Here is a 15809-nt window from a genome sequence, read left to right as displayed (position 1 = left end):
GTATGGGAGGGGAGGGTGGGGGGGGGGGGGAGGGGTGAGCAATTCACATTCTAGAGGAAAAAACCTTGTTTCACAAAGCGCCTAGGACCCAGCGCACATTGGTCTATCGATTATTCGTATGACTTCGAAACATATCCCTGTCGGTTTTTGAACAATGTTGAACACATTCTAAGTTGACTTCTGAATGAATCATAAGTTGATTTCTGAATGTGTGCATAGTGTACGTGATGTCTCTGTCAGTGGAATCCTTGTCACAACTAGAAAAATAACTTTCCTGCAGACAAAAGGGGCTATACGAGCTGAGCAGAGTATAGCCGAACAGAAGAAAGCCAACCACAGTCTGATTTTGTGGTCGATTGGGTTTGTGAATGATGAGCATTGTTATGATTACCAGTGAAATCCATAGATTCAGACTACCAGAGTGCGAATAAACGACTAACAGGAATAACAGGTAAGAAAGATTACGTATTATCTTCTCGGCGTATCCAAAAAAATGAAATTTTGACAGAAAATTTTTGGCCAGATTGATATACAAGCAAGGGCCAGTTGTACAGTGTATGGCTAGCAGCCACTTTAAGGTCTATTCTGGAAGTAGTGCGGAAAACGCATTGTACAAACACGTAATGATGCCTAACCAGAGAATAATCACGGGATAACTAAACTGGTGATACTGGGAGAGTTAGTCAAGTTAACCGGTGATTAAGCTTTGACACTGGCAGGAATAGATACAGAATTAGTAATGACAACATTGTTTGTTAGAACGAGGAAGGAGAAGAAACTGTAACATCACTTAAATTATGGAAGAATATGACGATTCCAAATTTATATAAAAATTTTGCACTACTACTTTTCGATCTCATACTTGAGAAACTGGAGCGTATGAATGAAGTGTAAAACTAGTAAAACTATTTCCTAACATAAAGCTTTATGCTTGTTGTAGGCCAATTAGGCATTTGATATTGGTACTTTGTGAATTATATTCTGCCGTGTTATAAAAATGATCATTTCTGCCAAGACAGTCTCGTTTACTTGGCGTGTGTTACAATTGCTACAGTATTATAAAGGACTATTTAGTTTTATCTTGCAGACAGTAACTAAAATACAGATAATCAGGTCTAGAAACCACACCAGTCTTGGGCCTATTTGTAATTACAGTTTTTTCAGTATTAGACAGTGACATTTCGATTTTTCATGTAGCAAAGCATTTGACAAACTTTGATGATCCTTTCGCAGAAAGGAAAGCATGCCATGTAACATTAGAGAGAAAAAAATTATAGGAGCTAAGGATTGAAGAAATGTGTACTGTCTTGCTTGTCTCTTCTCTTACTGGTTTTATGTATTCTATACTTAACTTTATGTCACACAAAGCAGCAAGTTGTTAGCTAATAGGGAGTAAAGAGTGAAAATTTTCTGAAGAGGCCAACTGGAAGCAGGAGAGGCACCATAGGATATTTTAATTTCCACTTTCATGAATATAGTTTGATGGCATCCGGTACAATAAATACACGTTTCAATTCCACAGACCGAAATACAGTGACATGCGATAGAAGAATGCTGTATGAAGAGGTGTGGCGCTGCACTTTGGCACACTTAAGATCTAATAAGATGTCTTACAATTCCTCGGACAAGTATGTTTTATGTATCAGACTCTTCAGAAAGATGTGCGCTACAAAATGAACATTTTTTGAAAATTCGATTTTCTTTTTTTTTTTTATTTTTGTCATCCTATCTCAAATGCTCGAGGGACGCCACTATCTACTATTCCCCCAGTTCGGAAATATTGTAGATATGGGTCTGATGCGCAGAGCAGTCTGAATTACAATAGGGAAACGGGTAGTCTCCTCCGTGTTTACATATAGTGATTTTGCTGTTTCCTCTTTGTCTGCTGCACTCACGTCAAATGAAAACAAAATTGATTTCTTTGGCCGGAAGATATCATGTGAATTAAAATATATTCACATAATTACGGAAGGCTAAAATCCGTTATTAGTTACAGATTTTATTTTATATTCGCTTTTCTGACAGCCAAGCATTAATTGCCATGCAGAACAATGAAGTTATTTTTATCGGTTTGCTGAAGAAATTTTCTTTTATTAATCTTTTCCACTGAGGCAGTCAATATATTTTAAACAAAGGGTTTAATTTTAGACTATTGGCTAGTTTCAACTGTTTGGTGCATTTCAAGTGATTTTCATCTTCTAGCCCATATGGCTTTATGCCATAACAAAGAACCAGACATGAGATAACAAAGTACTGGTACCCATGGAAATTTACATCCCAAAACCACATTGAAAAGCTTAATATCAGGTTGATGCCTACTTCACTGGGAATCTGGGACTCATTTAAAAATCAGCTCTTTGATGATGAGCCATGTAGAAGAATTTATAGCGAAGAAGATCACACTTTTATGTAATTATTAAAAAATTTACTGGCTCATTTGTGTGATATATCTTAAAATGTAATACGTGCATAAAAGACCAACATTATATGTGAAAGCTTAGCCTCTCTTGCAGCATATTGGCCTTAGAGACGAATATTATATGTGAAAGCTTTGTTTTTCTTGTAGCAACATTATATATATTAATTTAAACCATTAACTTTTCCTGTTCGTGTGTTCACGGTATTTAGCAGTGATGTTGCTATTGGCTGACTACACCACGTGTCCAAAGCTCTGAATATCTGCTGTCATCGGCTGGCGAGATCACATGACATGAGCTATGACTGGCTTACAAATACGAATCACAATCTCAATTTCAGTGCTTCGGAAAGTAAATGTGGTGTCTGGTGGAATTCGAATTTATACTTTCATAATATGAAAATATGCGGCATACATGTTACTGCACATCAAACATCTTTCCAAAAGGTGTTTTTTCCCCTGAGTTTTGTTTTCTAAACCGCCAGGAAATTCTACGCGCATGTATAAAACCATAACCATTCAAAGGATTGATAAGTTATACAGTTCTGAGAGAAAACATACTGTCAATTAACAGGGAAAAACTATGTTTCCACCAGGGAGAATGATTATTTTTAACCAGGAAATCTGGAAGAAACCTGGGAATTTTTTATCCTTGTCCGCATATACACCCTGAAACAGCAATGGTCCTTATCACACTTCCCTGTGGTACTCCGGATATTACCTTTATTTAGTACCGTTAAGAGTGAAGTGTTGAGTTCCATCTGCAAGAAAGTCTTGAAACAATCACAGATCTGCTCTGATAACTCTGCCATTAAATGGCAATGCAGAACTGTGTCATTTGCCTTACTGAAATCAAGGAACATGCCATCAACCTGAGAGCCATTGGCCACTGCGCTTTGGACCTCATGCGGGAATAGAGCGAGGTGAGTTTTGCAGCATCTCTGTTTGCTGAATCCATGTTGATTTTTATAGAGAAGATGTTCATTTTCCAAAAACATCATAATTCTTGAGCATAAAGTTTTATGAAACTTTCTGGCAGATTAAAACTGTGTGCCAGACTGAGACTCGAACTCAGGACCCTTGCCTTTCTTGGACAAGTGCTCTACCATCTGAGCTACCCAAGCATGACTCACAACCTGTCCTCACAGTTTCAATTCTGCCAGTACCTTCTCTCCTACCTTCCAAACTTCAGAGAATGTTTCCTGCGAACCATCCAGAATTAGCACTCCTGGAAGAAAGGGTATTGCGGAGACATGGCTTAGTCACAGCCTAGGGAAATTTCCAGAATGAAAATTTTCACTCTGCAGCAGGGTGTGCACTGATATGAAATTTCCTGGTAGATTAAAACTGTGTGCCGGACTGAGACTCAGACTCAGAATGTTTGCCTTTTGTGAGCAGGTGCTCTACCATGTGAGCTACCCAAGCACGACTTACGACCTGTTCTCTCAGCTTCTTACCTTCCAAACTTCACAGAAGCTCTCCTGTGAACCTTGCACTCCTGGAAGAAAGAATATCATGAAGACATGGCTTAGCCACAGCCTGGGGGATGTATCCAGAATGAAATTTTCACTCTGCAGCAGAGTGTGCACTGATATGAAACTTCTTGGCAGAAGTTTGGATGGTAGCAGACATGTTACTGGTGCCATTGAAACTGTGAGGATGGGTAGTGAATCATACTTGGGCAGCTCAGATGGTAGAGCAATTGCCCGTGAAAGGCAAAGGTCCTGAGTTGGAGTCTTCGCCTGGCACAGAGTTTTAATCTGCCATAAAGTTTTACATCAATACACGCTCTGCTGCAGAGTGAATATTTCATTTTGGAAATGTGTTTTATGTGTCCAATATAGAGCAAGGAATAGATGTGCACCCATAATATAGTATCAGTCAAAATAGTGATAAGTGCCCCATTCGGAACAATGAACACACTGGATGACATACTCCATTATGCATTCTGGCACACAGGAAAACTGCATCCTGTGATAAACAGTGCCACCTATCACCAAATTAACCTTTTAAAATTTAAAAGAAATAGCCAGCAGAACATGTAAAGAAAACAATTTGTAACCATTAAAAATGCACCTAAATTTCTGTAAACTGATATTGGACAAATAGAAAATTGTAAACTTAAATACCTTGGACAGAAAATGCAAGGAAATAGCATGGAAAAAGCTGCTACTGAAGAAAGGATAAATAAAATGTGAAGGGCATGTGCCAAAACTAAAGACCTTTACAATAAAAATGCCTGTCTACAAATGCAACACCAAGACATTACAATACAGTAATGAAGCCAGAATACCTATATGTAAGTGCATGTCTATCATTGCACTATAATCCAAATAAATTAAAAATACTGGGAAGATGAATCGTTAGCAAGTTATTCGGCACACAAAAAACTATGGAAGGCTGGGAATTATGAATTACTGTTAAAATTTATTGATAAATAGGGAATATGTAAAAAATAATGAGGAAAAGAAGTTCAGCTGGCAGCCTTGCTGGGCAGTGATGACGCCCTGTTTCTAGCCATGCATATACCCAAACATGTGTGCCCAGATGGAGGTGTTGCCTTTAAAGGGTGTAACTGCTCCTACTTCTATGAATGGTGGGTGCTAGAGATCTAACAAGAAAGGATGAGTGCATCCTTGCAGGAGTTCCACTGGGCTTTGATTGTAGATCATTATTGCACTGTTAAGAGAATAAAAAAGAAGACAGTGCTAAATTGATACATTTGAATGTTAACAGTTTTTAACTTCTGTGTTTTAAATGTTCACCCAAAATGTGTGGCCATACCTTTAAGAGACAGGATGAAACAGAGCTGTGGTAATATGTTTGTTTCCATTCTGGGTGGAAAACCATTGAAAGGGGGATGCGAACTGCAGTCCTTTATTGTTGACAAGGGTTTCGTTGGGCTTCTTCAATAGAAGAATCAGTAATGAGGATGTTAGTGGTTTTATCAATCATTGTCTGTTGCATTCTGATGACATGTGGGAAATGAGAATAATTGTCTGTCAAAGTCAACCACATGGTCCCATGGAATTAACCCACAAAATCTTCAGGTGCACTATCCCATGGCTGGGTTGGTGTAGGCCCATGTCTGGGGAGGGGGGGGGGGGGGGGGGGGGGGGCTTGGGATGATGCAGGTTGTTGCTTTTGACAAGTTTGACATTGTTGAGCCATATATACAATACCCTCATAAACTCATGTTGTTGTTGTGGTCTTCAGTCCTGAGACTGGTTTGATGCAACTCTCCATGCTACTCTATCCTGTGCAAGCCTCTCCATCTCCCAGTACCCACTGTAACCTACATCTTTCTGAATCTGCGTAGAGTAGTCATATCTTGGTCTCCTTCTACGATTTTTACCCTCCACGCTGCCCTCCAATACTAAATTGGTGATACCTTGATGCCTCAGAACATGTCCTACCAACCGATCCCTTCTTCTGATCAAGTTGTGTCACAAACTTCTCTTATCCTCAATCCTATTCAGTACTTCCTCATTATTTATGTGATCTACCCATCTAATCTTCAGCATTCTTCTGTAGCACCACATTTCGAAAGCTTCTATTCTCTTCTTGTCCAAACTATTTATGGTCCATGTTTCACTTCCATACATGGCTACACTCCATACAAATACTTTCATAAACGACTTCCTGATACATAAATCTATATTCAATGTTAACAAATTTCTCTTCTTCAGAAACGCTTTCCTTGCCATTGCCAGTCTACATTTTATATCCTCTCTACTTCGACCATCATCAGTGATTTTGCTCCCCAAATAGCAAAACTCCTTTACTACTTTAAGTGTCTCATTTCCTAATCTAATTCCCTCAGCATCACCTGACTTAATTCGACTACATTCCATTATCCTCGTTTTGCTTTTGTTGATGTTCATCTTATATCCTCCTTTCAAGACACTATCCATTCCGTTCAACTGCTCTTCCAAGTCCTTTGCTGTCTCTGACAGAATTACAATGTCATCGGCGAACCTCAAAATTTTTATTTCTTCTCCATGGATTTTAATACCTACTCTGAACTTTTCTTTTGTTTCCTTCACTGCTTGCTCAATATACAGATTGAATAACATCGGGGAGAGGCTATAACCCTGTCTCACACCCTTCCCAACCACTGTTTTCCTTTCATGCCCCTCGACTCTTACAACTGCCATCTGGTTTCTGTACAAATTGTAAATAGCCTTTCGCTCCCTGTATTTTACCCCTGCCACCTTCAGAATTTGAAAGAGAGTATTCCAGTCAACATTGTCAAAAGCTGTCTCTAAGTCTACAAATGCTAGAAATGTAGGTTTGCCCTTCCTTAATCTAGCTTCTAAGATAAGTCGTAGGGTCAGTATTGCCTCACATGCTCCAACATTTCAACGGAATCCAAACTGATCTTCCCCGAGGTCGGATTCTACTAGTTTTTCCATTCATCTGTAAAGAATTCGCGTTAGTATTTTGTAGCTGTGACTTATTAAACTGACAGTTCGGTAATTTTCACATCTGTCAACACCTGCTTTCTTTGGGATTGGAATTATTATATTCTTCTTGAAGTATGAGGGTATTTCACTTGTCTCATACATCTTGCTCACCAGATGGTAGAGTTTTGTCAGGACTGGCTCTCCCAAGGCCGTCAGTAGTTCCAGTGGAATGTTGTCTACTCCGTGGGCCTTGTTTCAACTCAGGTCTTTCAGTGCTGTGTCAAACTCTTCACGCAGTATCGTATCTCCCATTTCATCTTCATCAACATCCTTTTCCATTTCCATAATATTGTCCTCAAGTACATCGCCCTTGTATAGACCCTCTATATACTCCTTCCACTTTTCTGCTTTCCCTTCTTTGCTTAGAACTTGGTTTCCATCTGAGCTCTTGATGTTCGTACAAGTGGTTCTCTTATCTCCAAAGGTCTCTTTAATTTTCCTGTAGGCAGTATCTATCTTACCCCTAGTGAGATAAGCCTCTACATCCTTACATTTGTCCTCTAGCCATCCCTGCTTAGCCATTTTGCACTTCCTGTCGATCTCATTTTGGAGACGTCTGTATTCCTTTTTGCCTGCTTCATTTACTGCATTTTTATATTTTCTCCTTTCATCAATTAAATTCAATATTTCTTCTGTTACCCAAGGATTTCTACTAGCCCTCGTCTTTTTACCTACTTGATCCTCTGCTGGCTTCACTACTTCATCCCTCAAAATTACCCATTCTTCTTCTACTGTATTTCTTTCCCCAATTCCTGTCAATTGCTCCCTTATGCTCTTCCTGAAACTCTGTACAACCTCTGGTTCAGTCAGTTTATCCAGGTCCCATCTCCTTAAATTTCCACCTTTTTGCAGTTTCTTCAGTTTTAATCTACAAGTCATAACCAATAGATTGTGGTCAGAGTCCACATCTGCCCCTGGAAATGTCTTACAATTTAAAACCTTGTTCCTAAATCTCTGTCTTACCATTATATAATCTATCTGAAACCTGTCAGTATCTCCAGGCTTCTTCCATGTATCATAAACTCATAGCTAACACAAATGTCACATTTGTGTAAACTCATAGCTAACACGAATGTCACCAGGCATGATGTTCTCGAAATGTCGTATTAGGACTTATGCAGGAGTGCTGAACCTCTGGAATCACCGCTAAACGCTGACAGTCATTTTGATTCATCAATAGGATGCCATTTAGAAAATGAAGAGCAGGGCCTCATGAAAAGAAACAATGAATTTCTGGGCAAGCTGCCAAAGGAAGGACCTGTAGCCAGCCAGTTGTGCAAACTTGCAAAGGTATCTCAAGGACTCATCCTTATGGCTGACTGCTGTGACATGCCTGGAAGCAATGGGAAAACCTTCTATTGTCTGTTCCAGTTGTGAAAGTGAAGAGTTTCTTGTTTATCACAGTCCTCAGCAACATCCATAGGGAACCATAGTATGTTTGTCTTTGCATTCTGGGTTGATGTGTGGTAATAAATGGAATACAGATAATTTGATATAAAAAGTGCCCAGTTTGGAAACCTCTGAGAAGTCCAGTAAGGCATCAGTGATATGGGGCTAAATATGAGCAACAGTGGCTCGTGATATGTGACCAGATGAAATTTGTTAGCATACAAGAAAATGCAGAACTTCTGGACACCACTTGCCATTACCTGCTTCTCTATCTGGTAGTAATTTACTTGTGCTGTAGTGAATGTATTAGAGGCTAATGTGATAGACCATTTTGAACCATACTTTTGTGATAGAACAGCCCCAACACCATGTCTGTGGCTAACATTAGAGGTAAATGTGGCTAATACCAGGTCATGAAACAAGCAGTTTGGAGAAATTTCTTCAGCTTAAGAAATGCTTGGTGACAACCTGTGGGCCATTGGAATGGGATCTCTTTTCCCTGCAACTGATTCAATTATTGGGCTATTGTTGCAATTTGAGGAAGAACTCAGATAATATGTAACCTTGTCCATAAAGACCTGTGCTTACCTTACCTTGTTCATTGTTGGAATATGATAAATGTCTGGCACATTCCCTGATGTCAGTTTAAGGGCTTTCCACCTAAGAATATATCGTACATTAGAGCTCTGTTCAAATAATTTCAGAATTTGGCCACAAAATTTGTCTACACTTACCTTTTACTTATCGTGCATGGTCTCCTTCGAAATACTCTCCCCCAACATTGATACACTGCTCCCAGTGCCACTTCCACTTCTGGAAGCAGCGTTGGTACACCTCTTGCTAGATCGTGCAAAGTGCTGTCAATGAGTTTTCTTTCATATCGTCTGTTGCAAATCTTCATCCTTTCAATCGGGTTTTCAACTTAAGAAATAAAAAAAGTCCACAGGGGCCAGGTCTGGAGAGTATGGATGATGAGGCAGCACAGTGATTTCGTTTTGTGTGCTGAATGTGCAGGTGTGTTATTGTCATGCAAGAGCCATGAATTGTCTCACCACGTTTCAGGCCATTTCCTTCCCAGATTTTCTTGCAGGCATTACAACATGTCCTGATAGTACCATCAATTAACAATTTGTCCCTTTTCCATGAATCCATGATGAACTAATCCTTCAAAGTCAAAGGAAACTATCAGCATGGTTTTGACATTTGACCTGATCTGACAAGGTTCATTTGATCTTGGAAAACCTTTCCCCACCCATTGTGAAGATTGAACCTTAGTCTGAATATCATAACTGTAGACCACATCTCATCATGAGTTACGATTCTCTTAAGAAACATCTCATTCTCATTTGCATGCTCCAGAAGCTCCTCACAGATTGCGAGGTGAATGTCTTTCTGATCTTGACTCATGAACTGTGGATCAAACTTGGTGGCAGCATGATGCATTTCAAGATGCCATGTCAAGATGTCATGACATGATCCAACTGAAATGTTATGTTCTTCTGCAATATCTCAGGCAGTTAGTCTTTGATTGGCATGCACAGCTTCGTTGATGTTCCCGACATGAGCCGTTGGTAGACATTGAGGGTCGTCTTTAACTTGGGTCCAACCATTTTTAAGCTGTGTGACTAATGTGTGACACTGAGTACAACTTAAGCACTCATCACCATAGGTTTCCTGCATCATTTGTTGTGCCTCTGTAAACGTATTCTTGAGTTTCATGTAAAATTTAATGCAGGAGCGTTGCTCCTTTATCTATGCCATCTTAAAATTCTCAGAGTGTGTGACAAGATTCTACTTAGTGCAGCACTGAACAATACCTAACAGACATACAACAATGAAACTTCTTGCAGTCATCCATTAAACACAGGCATGTTCAGGGATGCTAAATGCATTAAACTCCGACACACCATTGGCACGAAATTGCGAATGTTCCGGAATTTTTTGAACAGTCCTCATACTTAACAGAAGACTGAAAGAAGGAGAATTTTGACAACTTACTCTTTAATATGGTTTTCAAAAGAACTGAAAATACTGCTAGAGATTTGATGCATGCTGCATCTGACGTATTCCTGTCATTTCTATACCATCCAGATAATTGACACATTGTGCATTGTTGGCCATAGTTTATTCTAGAAATTTCTGAAATATTGCTAGTGAGCTAGCTGTAGTGACCCGGAGCCACCTATTTTTTGTGTGTGTGTGTGCATCTACAGGTACATTTTTACTAATGCCATGACAGAGCTGCAGGACATAATAAATTTGCACTGTGTCTAAACAGCAGTGTTGAAAGATAACCTTTTATATTGATGGAGCCCAAAAAGAGTATTTAATGCGAGGATGACTTTGGAAATCTCATCCAAAGGAAGTGGAAAATAAGGTTCTAACTGATTTATATTAGAGAAATTCTGATCCCCAGGCAGTTTCAAAATTGATTCATCAGAACATGGAAGAGGATATGATTCCACAATCGATGAGGTGTGTACAGTATTGTTTGAAATCTCCACAAAGGTGTAATGCATGACCTGGTTTCCAAACATAGACTAAAGATGATGCCCATCTGCTATAAGGAATCTGGGAAAAGCACTTTCAGCTCCTCTAAGTGATGCAATTAAACTCTGACCTCATCCTCGAAATGTACAGAAATGTAAAATTGTGTATTTAATAAAACTAAAAAGAGTTGTATACTATGACTACAATATCAGTGAGCCACAGCTGGATTCAGTGAATTTATACAAAAACTTGGGCATAACAATTTGTGGAGATACAGGAAAATTCAGTCTGTTTACTGTGTTACGTTTAAGCCTTTCAGAACTATGCCTTATTTTATTGTTGATTAGAAAGATAAGTCATGCAGAGTGGGGGGATGGTGAACATCATATTTCAATATTCTGCTGGGTATTCTATCATAGCATGAAGAATGATTAATATTAGGAACATTATTATTATTTTTTGAAATCACCAGAGGGGTTGATCACTTTAAATTAACGTATGAGGGCGGTAAATATTGCAAGCCAGAGATGATGCATGTATATTCGGTTGTTTATTGGTACATCTTACACTCAGTGCTATTGCCAAAAACTAGTTACTGAATTTGGTGAGTAAATATTTTGATGTGTCATCATTTTTGTCACTGTTAGTGTCCTGGAACCTATGTTTATTCATTTTTTAATCATTCTGATGGTTGTGTTGGTGTTAATCTTGGAGCATTTTGTTTTTTTCTGCATGATAGGTATGTTTCACTTTATTTGATAACACACTGGTTAATTTTCAAATACTGTTGCCAAGGCAATTTCAACCCTTCTTTACAGCTTCTTTTCTGACTTAGAAAATGCTCTCTCTTTCTTATAGGATGGGTTTTAATCTCGTGTGTTTTCCATTCATTGTCCTTACTTCTCTTTAAATTTCCTGTGTTTATTTTAAGTGGAAACAATATTTAAAGTCCTGTAGGAATATTTACTGAACCCATCTGCTCATCACATTTTATTCTCATTTGACTATCATTGTCAGATAAGACACACATCTGAATATGTTTTAACCTGAAAAGAAGTTGACAATAGCTATTGTGATTCATCCTGAAATTCTCCCTGGGACCTTTACTGTAGAAAGTATTGAAAGCTATGCGTTATTGATTCTGATCCTCCTACAACTTTCTTCATCTGCTAAAAATATTTTCCATCTTTTTGGTGGCACAGGGTTATCTTTTTTCTTCTCTTCTTATCCTCTTCAGTTTTTTTCCTACTTCTCTTCATAATGCTCTTTCCTTAATCATTTCATACTGAAATTTTCCAGGACAAGAAATTAAGAGCAGGAAAACACCAACATTCAGTAAATTATGTGAGGTCATTTTCAGAGGGATTTTTAACACACTATTCATACTGTTCTGCTGTGCATTCACCAAATACAGAATGTTACATCATGAGGTACAGTGGATTACATGTCACAGACACTGCACAGATATTTTGGTTCATCTGAGGCTGTGCTTGGTCAGGGGCTTCTAAAACCTCATGAGGCAGACAAACAGCAACTCATAGTCACACAGTACCAAACTTAGTAATAGGATGTGAATTTAAAATCTGGACTTATCAAATCACCAGTTACTCAGTGACATACACTCCTGGAAATGGAAAAAAGAACACATTGACACCGGTGTGTCAGACCCACCATACTTGTTCCGGACACTGCAAGAGGGCTGTACAAGCAATGATCACACGCACGGCACAGCGGACACACCAGGAACCGCGGTGTTGGCCATCGAATGGCGCTAGCTGCGCAGCATTTGTGCACCGCTGCCGTCAGTGTCAGCCAGTTTGCCATGGCATACGGAGCTCCATCGCAGTCTTTAACACTGGTAGCATGCCGCGACAGCGCGGACGTCAACCATATGTGCAGTTGACGGACTTTGAGCGAGGGCATATAGTGGGCATGCGGGAGGCCGGGTGGACGTACCACCGAATTGCTCAACATGTGGGGCGTGAGGTCTCCACAGTACATCGATGTTGTCGCCAGTGGTTGGCGGAAGGTGCACGTGCCCGTCGACCTGGGACCGGACCACAGCGACGCAAGGATGCACGCCAAGACCGTAGGATCCTACGCAGTGCTGTAGGGGACCGCACCGCCACTTCCCAGAAAATTAGGGACACTGTTGCTCCTGGGGTATCGGCGAGGACCATTCGCAACCGTCTCCATGAAGCTGGGCTACGGTCCCGCACACTGTTAGGCCGTCTTCCGCTCACGCCCCAACATCGTGCAGCCCGCCTCCAGTGGTGTCGCGACAGGCGTGAATGGAGGGATGAATGGAGACGTGTCGTCTTCAGCGATGAGAGTCGCTTCTGCCTTGGTGCCAATGATGGTCGTATGCATGTTTGGCACCGTGCAGGTGGGCGCCACAATCAGGACTGCATACGACCGAGGCACACAGGGCCAACACCCGGCATCATGGTGTGGGGAGCGATCTCCTGCACTGGCCGTACACCTCTGGTGATCATCGAGGGGACACTGAATAGTGCACGGTACATCCAAACTGTCATCGAACCCATCGTTCCACCATTCCTAGACCAGCAAGGGAACTTGCTGTTCCAACAGGACAATGCACGTCCGCATGTATCCCGTGCCACCCAATGTGCTCTAGAAGGTGTAAGTCAACTACCCTGGCCAGCTAGATCTCCGGATCTGTCCCCCATTGAGCATGTTTGAGACTGGATGAAGCGTCGTCTCACGCGGTCTGCACATCCAGAACGAACGCTGGTCCAACAGAGGCGCCAGGTGGAAATGGCATGGCAAGCCGTTCCACAGGACTACATCCAGCATCTCTACGATCGTCTCCATGGGAGAATAGCAGCCTGCATTGCTGCGAAAGGTGGATATACACTGTACTAGTGCCGACATTGTACATGCTCTGTTGCCTGTGTCTATGTGCCTGTGGTTCTGTCGTGTGATCATGTGATCTATCTGACCCCAGGAATGTGTCAATAAAGTTTCCCCTTCCTGGGACAATGAATTCACGGTGTTCTTATTTCAATTTCCAGGAGTGTATATTCATAACTAGCTAACATTACTCTTTCATGCATGTGACTGAGATGTATTTAAGGCAAATAGTATGCTTACAAAAAAGCCTAATTATGTATTTAAGACTGAAAATTTAATTTGTAACACAGGATGTCAAGTGGAAAGACATAGCTTATTTCTTTCACCTTCCTTGGCCAATCCAATTACTACTCCTCTGGTAATTATTATTTACATTAAACCATAAAGTTCCTTCTCTCATATAAACATTGCTCCATAAGAAATTCAAACAAAGTAAGAAAAATTTATGGTGACTGCCTTTGAAGGCTTTACTGGATATTATGATCTCACTAAGTCATTTTGAGAAAGAAATGGTCATGAAATGTTTGCTCCATACAATTTCCTGTGCATTGAATGAATGGTAGTTGTCCCAATGGTTTTGTAGCTGTTTCATGCATGTTGTATCATAATTATGATTTGTTTCAGTGTGATTTTCTTTCCAAAACGGTAAAAATTAAGATGTGTTGCTTTTTTCACACAGATTGTGCGTGTGCTACGTGGTCAAGGTGATCAATGGGACAACCGTGCACGTGCACGGGGAGTAACAGCATCTTTCTCTCTTAATGGTATTGGATTGATGCCGGAAGAGACTCCAGATCTGTACCAGGAAAATGAGGAACTGAAGGTAGCTTTAGCAAGGACAAGATTACACAGAGTGCCAGTGCATGTGCACAGTAATGTTAGTGACATGTCACAAAGGCGTGTTCACAACTTCACTGTATCTACTGCACTTCTTACATACAACACATAACAGAAATTAATAATGATGCTTACTCTGACTCAAAGCTCTTTACAGTATTTATTGGTAAAAGAAAACATTTGTGTTTGCAGCTCCCTGCTGAAAACTATAAGTTAATCAAAAAGTTAGAAAAATGAGGAGGGTGATGTGAAACATAAGAAAGGCAAAGCATTTTATTATTGCTGAAAAAGAAAATTTTATTTTACAATATGACTGTTATTTTAATACCTTGTTGCATAGCTCCCTTACATTTTGAATAGTAGGTAAATATGTGTAAATCAGAGTATTGTTAGAGATGATATGATCATGCAAACACATTCTTCATACTTAAAATAAAACAATGACAATATTTCATCACCATGAGGTAAAATATTTTCTCATTCTTACCATAAAACCATGCATTATAAATCTGAATGCACATAATCATAAAGTTTCTGTTGATGTTTTAAGAACAATATTGATTGTTTTGTTTAGCAATAAATTAGAAATTCATTAACTTCATGCAGTATCTATTGAACTGATTCCACTGACATGGTAAATGACAAATTGTTATTTGCACAAATCGAGATTACAAAGCATCCTTTATAATAGACTTGCAGTAACTCTGTATAAATGTTTAGACATATTATTTGTCTTGCATACATACATGAAGATCTGCATGACACGCACACACACACACACACACACACACACACACACACACACACACACACACACACACACACACATCACACGCGCACTTTGGCATATATTGAATGCCAGAACTTGTCATCTGTTAGCTTATTAATATTAATTTCATAGCCAAAGCAAAGAAAAAATATTTTAAATTATCTTTAGTCATCTGTAGACTATTACTTGAAGTTATTCATTTATCATTAATTAAACAATTCATGAGATCTCCCTTGCTTGCTGAACTGTAGATCTTAAAATGAGACTGATTATCACTGTATTACTCAATTTATCTATAACAACTGCAGGATTAAAACTGAAATGCAGAAGATTTTCCATTTGTGGAATGAGTGACCATAGCTAGCAGCATGTAAAATGAGTACATGCTTGTTCTGTTCAAAGACACTGATTAAAAAAGAGAACTACATGTCTAGATTGTAGCTTATTATTAGATACATTAATATGAACTGGTCTCAGGGCCTGTAGGAAATAGTGTTATTACAATACTGCACTGATCTTTTGAGAAGACAAAAAAAAGGGCTAAGATTTCTTTCTGATGTGATACATA

General features: G+C 39.6%; 1 protein-coding gene across 1 annotated transcript in view; it reads left to right on the top strand.

Moving 5' to 3' along the window:
• The window catches only part of LOC126336648 (probable G-protein coupled receptor CG31760), a 1468739-nt gene that overhangs the window by 1441806 nt on the left and 11124 nt on the right, over nucleotides 1–15809 (top strand). Inside the window, exon 14 of the mRNA XM_050000571.1 lies at nucleotides 14315–14458. Within this exon, the coding sequence (XP_049856528.1) occupies nucleotides 14315–14458 (144 nt within the window). The remainder of the gene's footprint in view (nucleotides 1–14314; nucleotides 14459–15809) is intronic.

This window comes from Schistocerca gregaria, chromosome 2, assembly GCF_023897955.1.
Source record: "Schistocerca gregaria isolate iqSchGreg1 chromosome 2, iqSchGreg1.2, whole genome shotgun sequence".
Classification (NCBI taxonomy): domain Eukaryota; kingdom Metazoa; phylum Arthropoda; class Insecta; order Orthoptera; family Acrididae; genus Schistocerca; species Schistocerca gregaria.
This window is presented reverse-complemented; position numbering and strand designations above follow the sequence as displayed.